At 40.4% G+C, this 9,555-nt stretch overlaps 1 protein-coding gene across 1 annotated transcript in view; it reads left to right on the plus strand.

Moving 5' to 3' along the window:
* Positions 1 to 8,356, plus strand: part of LOC126542336 (uncharacterized) — a 76,012-nt gene extending 67,656 nt beyond the window's left edge. Inside the window, exon 13 of the mRNA XM_055077393.2 lies at positions 1,131 to 8,356. Coding sequence (XP_054933368.2) covers positions 1,131 to 1,317 — 187 coding nt within the window. The 3' untranslated portion in view covers positions 1,318 to 8,356. The remainder of the gene's footprint in view (positions 1 to 1,130) is intronic.
* The last annotated feature ends 1,199 nt before the right edge of the window (positions 8,357 to 9,555 follow it).

A 9,555-nucleotide genomic window follows, 5' to 3' on the forward strand; every position in this document is an offset into this window, starting at 1 on the left:
TGAGCATTTATTGCTGTACTTTAATATTTTGCTGATATTCATTGCCTTAATATCAATTTTAGCAGTGTGTGGCTGCCTTTTCATAGCCCAACCTCATTTCCTTCATGTCAGCTTCATGTCCTTGCCATCTTGTCAAGTTATTTGTTACCTCTGCACACTGTATGGGCAGTCAATGTATAAGCTGCTCAGTTTAATATTGCGGAATTACAAAGTTGGGTTGCTCTGTGTTGGGAAAGGCAGCCAGCTGTAATGCCCTTAATCAAAGTATTGGTGCTCTTGTTTTATTGAAGTGAAAACAAATATAGAAGACCCTGTGGTTGTGGCACCTACCCTTTGTCCTTAAATAAGACATAACTACATAACTTGTGCAAAAAATAAATTTTGCATTGTAAAGCAGGAGCTTTTCATGGAAAGTCGTGACAGCTGCTGTGGTGGCTGCATTCCAACTCTAACAGGATGCATGCACCTCCTATAGATGCACACTAAAGAACGCCAGGTGTCACAAGTTAATCCAAAACCCTTCACTACAGTGTTTCTCATAGTCCATTAAACCCAATGAATCAATCAATCAATTAAAAAAATTCGACAAAAATTTGAAGAGTGGCAAGCCCGTGGATGTTGGAAATGCTCCATGCTAGTACTAAGGTATCATCCCAGTATGTTTAACCTCTTCCATGCCATTCTATCATCCCGAATTCGGACCAAAAATGCCCAAATTAATTTTGAGGGCCCCAGTTACCAACATGTTTTACCCCCTTGGAAAGAATAAATTCACTTCTGCTTGTGCTGCCCCATGGATTGGGTGCTGCCATCTACCAAAAGCACAACCAAGCACTTAGACAGAGCTAGGCTCTTCCATGACATTGCTAGAAAATGCAAGTACCGCTGATGAGCTGAGCTCATCCTTGGCCGTTTTTACCAGAAATGCATACATACTAACCCAGCTTGCTCAAGGCATGGAAGAGGTTAATAAATGCACGCATTTAAATTATGCATAAAATAAGCACACATGACAGTGCTCGTCAGTTTATCATCTCAGTGACTACCAGTTTATCAACATGCACCAGCCACTTGTGCAGATCAAAGGTTGTGTCTTGTTATTTATGTACTGCCCCCTCATCTCTGTGCAGGAGTGCACGGGGTTTCATGCATATGAAGATAGTGCACAATGAAGACGGGAAGTTTATATTGGGCCAGTTCAGCAAGCCCTTCGAAAGCATCCCTGAGATGATCCACCACTACTCAGTCAACAAGCTGCCCATCAAGGGAGCCGAGCACATGTCGCTTCTCTACCCAGTCATTGACCAGCTTCTCTGAAAATGCATTGGACTGTGTGTCACCTGCTGTGTGCTGGCAGCATCATATAGAATACCTTTAATTTCTTTATTTTCTTTCAAAATGCCCATTCTCTTCTTCAATGTTTTATATTGTACTACTGAGTGACAGATGCCAAAAAAAAAAAAAGAGAGCCAAGCTCTCTGCACAATTTAGAGCTTTCTTAGAGTTAGGCAGTGTACAAAAACAGTACACGTGTCGAATTCTCTTTTCAGCCTTTCCTGTCTGCCTGAGTAAGGATGTAGCTATCTGAGATTGTAAGCAAACAACTTCTGTGCATATTCTGAGCAAAGTATTACAATTTTTGAAATTTAGCCTTCTTTAATGTTGTGCATTTTCATGAATGAGTAATATTGCTTGCATGTTTCAAGCAGAATGGTGCCACGTTTCACACAAAGAGCATACACGGTTCTTTTTAAACTGAAGTGAAATTTTACTGCTGACTTATTTGTGTTTCTTTATTCTAGCTTATTCCATCATTTATCTTCTCATTATCTTCTCTCATTAGAAACCAAACAGTCATGACATCGTTGTGTCAACAGCTCTGTTAATTGTCACTCGCAGGATTTTCGAAGTACTAGCAGATGTTGCTTTCCTTTATCTGAAGCTTCAGAAGCAGCTTTCTGGGCCTTATTTGTCCATTTCCTTATCTATGACAACTGTCGTGGTACTTAAGTGAAATGTCCTGTGTGGAAGGACTCACTCTCAAGTCTAGATGTCAAACCACTTCATTTGTTGGTGGCAACATTCCATTATACATAATTCACTCTGTTTCTACTGCACATTAGATAATTAAGAAGTGAGGTTATGTACTTAATCTTACCAAGTATTTATTTCATTGTTTCCATGGTGTGAAATTTTCTAGTCGGTTTAGGCACTTCCTAAGGTACATATACATTTTGTTTCGTATTACGAAGAGGGTGAAGATGCGCATGTGAGTAGTGTAAAAAGTGTTTTTATTGCCAGTTGCACAGCTGATGTATAAGAATGAAAACATGCAGTATGCTTAAGACGAGCGAAGTGGTCTTTGACCAGAGAAGTGCATCCATGGTGCTTTGACTGCCTACATGTTAACTATATCAACATGCGGCAAGCTTGGGCAGGCATTCTGCATCAAAATCAAATTCCACTTGAAGATGCTCATGCGGTCACATTCAGCTTGTGTTTAGCAGTTTTTACTTTTGTTTACCCTATTGTCATGCAGATAAAAAAAAATGCTGAGGGGTTGTCCTTGATAATTAGCCTTTCTCCTGCTGCTAACAGTTTTATTATACTGGCTTCCAGAATGTCTATAATTGGTTAGACACAGAAATGGGCTAATAATTTTGTTGAACCGTAGGTGCCAATTAAATGTTTCTGCTAGGGTGTAGACTTTCAGATATATTATTGTGCTTTTACCTCCTTCTTTTCCTATATCTGAACATGCACAAAAATTAATTTCATTGGGGGTGTTGGCACATATTAGGCACTTGCCTCAAGAGCCTACACCAAATGTCAGTGTACTATATTATCATTTTCTGCAGTTAAAAGGTGTAAGGATGTGGCTGTAACTATTCTTTCAATTTGCAACGTGGAATGGATATAAAAACAAAAGGCTTGTATAAGCAGGAAACTTCCAGCTGACATGCACGTGCCTCTCTAAAAATATGCAAATCTCTACAATGTATTATATGGTGCTCTTAAAATTTGCATACCTAACAAACAGCAATTAGCCCTGTAAGAAATTAGTGTTTTGCTTTTGGGAGCTCCCAGTGTGGAAAGTAATTGGCCACTAGCACTCACTTGCACCTTCATGAAAAATAGGCAGAAAATTAATATGCATGTCGTTGTTATGGTCGCCTTCAACACACTTGATCTCCGGCACCATCAGACAAACCAGCAGTGAGGTTACACAGTTAGCATGACGCAGTAGCTCAATCCTCTCAGAGAAATTTCCCACCTTCATACAAGTGGCACGTTGCCATGAATAAGCTTTGCCTACACAGTGCCAGTTTGTTGCATCCCAAACACATTATCTTTATCATTTCGCATGATGCGAGTGGCAAAGTGATTTTGGTGCCAGGGTCGTTGCCTTGCCGAACATGCTCAACATTCTCTGGCGAGTACTGCGGCATTGAAATTTTTTCATCCATAAGCCGTAGTGTTATGACTTCCGTCTTTGGAAGAGGTACTACTGTATGCAAAATACGATTGCTTTTTCTATTTATCCTGCCAGTCATTAGCCAGTGTTCGTCTTATGCTCTTTCAGCTAAGAATGGAAAAATTTGAACAGTTGAAAAGCTGGATATTGATATAACAAACACTGAATAACGAATTATTGGATATTAGGGAATATCAGATAAAAGAAAATAAATATATAATGTTTCTTGCTGATATCAGCATGTAATGAATATGGTATGCCTATAACTAATATCGGATATAACAAAGGTACTTTAATGTTGAATGCAACTTTCTTGTCACGAGATTTGGCTCTATTTGCAAAATATTTTCTCTAAGCTTCCGATGCTAGATTTCAAGAACTTCTAACATGCTCGTGCAGTCCATAATTCACCAGCACCTTTACCATCATTTCATTATCACTGTGACGTGAGAAAAGTATTGTGAATTCCGCTCCTGGCTAACAAATGATTGGATGTGAGTGAACACGTATAGATACAGGTGCTGTGATGGGATCCAATGTGGTATTGTGGTCCCAGTGAAAATTTTCCTCTGCCGGGTGCTTCGCCAGACTTTCCGACTTTCATTTGCGCTGCTGATGTTTGCGTTTTTCGCTGCTTGAGCACATTTTGCATGATGTGCCTTCTCAGCTGTGAGAATGAGACAGCAGTACTTGGAAGTTGAAAGACGGTGCGTTGTGGAGAGTTGCAGAGTCAGGCATTCCCAGCCAGGAAATGTTGGTACCATGGTGAAGAAACCGACTCTAGCTTGCTTTAGGCAAGCTGCTATTAAGCTTGCTTCTGACTCTCCTTAATATTTATTAGCACATAGCTGTTGCATTTATGTTAGAGGCAGTGCTAGGCACCTTGTGATTACGGTGTAATTTGATGTGCTTATGGATAGTTGGCAGCAAGTTGAAATGTTGTCGGTGGTTGAAGTATACTGGTAATCTTTGACTTACTCGCATAAAGCCTTGAAATGAACCAAGTATGCTGTGGTTCATGTACTTAGTTTTATACTCGTTCACCATGCCACCTCTTTAAGATAATAGGCATATTGGATTCTAAATTTCAAGTGTTCAAATGGTGTACATTGTCATCCTGATTATATGTTGTGCCTCCTAGGTAGCTGTCTCGGCAACTCTTGTTTGCACAGAACGAAAATATCTGCAATGTGCCAACATAACAAACCCGCCTCCCCCCCTTTTTTTTTCTAAGTCAAGTTTTCTCTCTCTTGCCTCTTTGTGCTGGGCAGTAAAGGTGGCAGATTTTGCTTGCATTTCTTGCTGTGTTCTGCACAGTTATGCTGCCTTTTAAGTGATGAAGTACCATTTGTCTGGCATGGTCAAAACCTACTGATATTGTGAGCATAAACGCAGCTGTCTGTAGTACATGTAAGTGCGTAAAAGCAACATATTTTAATTAAGTACTTAATGCTTGTGCGCCTGCTTGTAATTTGTGTTGCCACTCAAGAGATTCATCAGGGATGTCATTCTTGCGGTCATTCATGGGCCACTCAGTAAGTGGCTGTTGCAGCAAGTATACAGGACTCTGAAGCAGCAGAAGCTTGATGTGGGCGAGTTGGTTTTGCACACTTGAAGAAAAGAGCGCTACAAAGACGCGGACTAAAAGAGGAACATGTACGACGGACAAGGCGCTACTTCCAACTAAATGTTTTTTGAAGAAACAGGCTTTTAAATAGATACAACCTAGAATGGCCCATCGTGACATCCCGACCTCCCTATCGCATTAGAAATGCTATCTCTTTTTTGGTAAGCATCACTGAAGGGCAGCTAATGCACGTGCCTTCGGCCTTTGCAATGTAGAATGCTTCTAATATATCTCGTTCTAGTCTGTCTCTAGACCGTGCCAGAAACCTGGTGTCACGAAGATACGGGTGGCAATTGTGACGTTTAGTGTTTTGCCAGGTGGCCCCCCGCATTGTTATTTACGGCCCAATTGTGCTCACGCGCCCTTTCATTAAAACACCGTCCGGTTTGACCGATATAAACCTGTTGGCAACTTAGGGGTATCTCATATATGACATTACTTTTGCAAGCCATGTACTGCACTGCATGTTTCTTAGAGCATGGTTCGAGTTTTGCTTTTGTCATCATAGGGCGTATCTTAGCCAGCTTACACGGTGCACTGAAAAGAAGATTAACACTGTGCCTTTGCGCCTTCAGTGCACCGTGTAAGCTGGCCAAGATATGCCCTATGATGACAAAAGCAAAACCCGAACCATGCTCTAAGAAACATGCAGTGCAGTACACGGCTTGCAAAAGTAGTGTCGTATATGAGATACCCATAAGTTGCCATCAGGTTTATATCGGTCAAACCGGACGGTGTTTTAATGAAAGGGCGCGTGAGCACAATTGGGCCATAAATAAGAATGCGGGGAGCCATCTGGCAGAACACTGTAAATGTCACAATTGCCGCCCGTATCTTCGTGACACCAGGTTTCTGGCATGGTCTAGAGATAGACTAGAACGGGAGATATTAGAAGCATTCTACATTGCAAAGGCCGAAGGCACGTGCATTACCTGCCCTTCAGTGATGCTTACCAATAAAGACATAGCATTTCTAATGAGATAGGGAGGTCGAGATGTCACGATGGGTCATTCTAGGTTGTATCTATTTAAAAGCCTGTTTCTTCAAAAAACATTTAGTTGGAAGTAGCGCCTTGTCCGTCGTACATATTCCTCTTTTAGTCCGCATCTTCGTAGCGCTCTTTTCTTCAAGTATACAGGACTCTGCTCATGTTTCTACCATATGTCACGATATATCGTGGGCAGTTTTTCAAAAGTAAAAGGGGGATAAGCTAAACAGCTGTTTACGTGGACATCTACATATCAAGTCATAAACAACAGAACTGTAATTGCTTTGTTTTCCATACGTACATGGCTATAAAATGTTTGCCATGCGTGTGTGTGTGTGTGTGTCTGCTAGAACTGTCGGTTTTCCTTCAACTTTGTCGCAGTATGTAATAAATGTAGGTGGCATGGTTCTATAGATGAAACGAAAGGAACTGCCCAATAACAATGGGGCTCTACAATGTGACTTTTGAGAACACAGCTTGTGCCTATAGAAAACAGTACTATTTGTACTCTTTCAGAGAAGGCAATGATGTTTCATATTCTTGGAACACTTCATAGCGAATGCGATTCGGCATGGTAAGTGGATAAAATTTCAAATGTCTGTGTTGAGTGAGCCGGGGAAAAACTTGAAATAGCTTTTGAAAACTCAAGTGAGTCTTGTTATTACAATTTGTTTGGGAGCCAGACTAATAGTACTAAGTAGTACAATTTTATTTTCACTACAGAAAGTAATGAGTCTGCTTTTTGTTTTCTTTGTGTGTTTGTAACTATTCCTGTGTGCTTTACTAGATTCTTGGATGTGGGGTCGCAGAGGCTGTACAGTTGAAGCTGTCTGTACTTCTGTTGTGATTTTCAAGGCCGCATGACAATGTCAAAGCTTCTGTTGTTGAACAGCAAAGTAATCATTACCAGCTGTCTGCAACACGTTTTGATGTGCAATAGTGGAAAGGGAAATGTTGAAGTGACAGCATTTTGAAAGCGTTTATCATGAGCCCATGCATACAAGTGTAATGAAGTCATGCCAAGTAAACTTATTTTAAGTACCGTAGAAAAAAAAAAGATTATGAGAGTGTGCTAGCAGAAAGTGATTGCACGATTTGATAAAGGCTTTCATTCCATCACTACTATACTCAACAAGTTTTTAAAGTGTTTTGATTTTAGATTGACATTTATTACCTATGACTTACATGTGGAGGGCTTTGTTTCAGACTGTTAATCTAATAAGAAGCATCAGCCTGATCCTGCAGTATGAACAGCATGATAATAGGCTCTACTTTTTATTGCAGAACCACTTTTACTTGGAATTTGCAAATGCATTGTTGCCTAAATCATTTTTCTGGGATGTTTACTGTATGCTGTTCTTGTGTTCTTGGACTTCTTCAGAGCTGCTTTGCTTCATTTGAGTAGGAAACGTGCCAAAAATATGTCTCTGTAAATTGCACCAATAATACATTTGCAGTTGTAAATGTTAATCAAGTCTGGTGCTCGAGTGCACTAAAACATCTAATGAATGAGAGGGGTGGTTTAAGGTGAGACAAGTATAGCACCTGTCATGTAGATATGTATTATTTTTGCACAACTCACTTTGCACAAGGGAATAGAAAAAATACATGTAAAATGTAAACAGACGTTTTTCTTGTGTTTTTATGTTCTTTTAACTAGCTATTTAGATAAAATGTGTGCGTCCCCATTGTTTCTTTTCTTAACCTATTATGTTCATGTGAATGGTGTTATGGCAAGTTTGTTATTTCTAGTGTGACAGTACTAAGAAATGTACAGAGATCCACGAAGTGTTCGTACTTAAATGGCGTGCTCATGCATAGGTTTTTAGACCTTGAGGTCTAAGGTGTGTCCGTGCCCTCCACGAGACAGTTTGTGAAAGCTTGTACAGGAAGACCAGCTTGTAAATGCGTTCTCGGTTTTTGTAAATGTGTTGCCATTTGCCCCACAGTTCTTGCAGGCCTTTGTGCTTCGCAGCCAAGACTTGACATGCCGAAGGGTGGCTGGAACTTCATAATGCAATGTGCCATTTTGCTTGGCAGACTGACGTGTGTGTACATAGCGTTCTGCGGCCAGAAGGCTTTCATTTGTTCTTACAGTGCTGTATGTAGTTTTATCAGGGACAGCAGCAGTGCATTGTTTTGAAGAAGGAAAATATTCTCTCTTCTGTTAGGTTAGAGAAAAAAAAAGTGATTTCAACTCGTGACACTCTAGTGTGGTCAGTCTTGTACTGAAGTGTTTTTAAATAAAGAAAGTTCTGTAAAAGTGCATGTGGTCTTATACATTTTTAAAGCGCCAACACAGCTCATATAAGAAATTATCGTCATTTCTAGCTGTAGTTGCTTAATTACATCCTTTGGCAAAGTGATGACTTCTGATTTCCTTATTGAGAACTGACGCTGTAAGAAAGCTTCATATTGTGGCTAAAGCTATGACACACAAATACCAATCTTCTCGCAATCTTCCGAAGTGACATCTTCATAGACTTGATCCATCTCTAAAGCTACAAGTGGCATCAAAAGTTTCCCGATCTGAGGCGACACTATTGTGCTACCTCAGGCTTTGGGTGGCATTTAGAAAGGCCTACTCGTTTCGCAACAAGCGTAAGAGCTGACATAAGGAAGTATAATATGGATTGAATTGAACATGCTCTCAGGAACGGAGGAAGCCTAAAAGCAGTGAAGAAGAAACTAGGAATAGGCAAGAATCAGATGTATGCATTAGGAGACAAAGCTGGCAAGATCGTTACTAATATGGATGAGATAGTTCAAATGGCTGAGGAGTTCTTAGAGATTTATACAGTACTAGTGGCACCCAGGATGATAATGGAAGAGAGAATAGTCTAGAGGAATTTGACATTCCACAAGTAATGCCGGAAGAAGTAAAGAAAGTCTTGGGAGCTACGGAAAGGGGGAAGGCAGCTGGGGAAGATCAGGTAATAGCAGATTTGTTGAAGGATGGTGGGCAGATTGTTCCAGAAGAACTGGCCACCCTGTATATGCAATGCCTCATTACCTCAAGCGTACTGGAATCTTGGAAGAACGCCAACATAATCTTAATCCATAAGAAAGGGGACGCCAATGACTTGAAAAATTATAGATTGATCTGCCTACTGTCCGTGCCTACAAAGTATTTACTACTAAGGTAATCGCATATAGATTCAGGAACACCTTAGACTTCTGTCAACCAAAGGACCAGGCAGGATTTCGTAAAGGCTACTCAACAACAGACCATATTCACACTATCAATCAGGTGATAGAGAAATGTGCAGAATATAAACAACCCTTATAGATAGCTTTCCTTGATTACGAGAAAGCGTTTGATTCAGTCGAAACCTCAGCAGTAATGAAGGCATTACAGAATCGGGGTGTAGACGAGCCATATGTAAAAATACTGAAAGATATCTATAGCGGCTCCCCAGCCACCGCAGTCCTCCATAAAGAAAGCAACAAAATCCCAATAAAGAA

Source organism: Dermacentor andersoni, chromosome 2, assembly GCF_023375885.2.
Source record: "Dermacentor andersoni chromosome 2, qqDerAnde1_hic_scaffold, whole genome shotgun sequence".
Lineage (NCBI taxonomy): Eukaryota > Metazoa > Arthropoda > Arachnida > Ixodida > Ixodidae > Dermacentor > Dermacentor andersoni.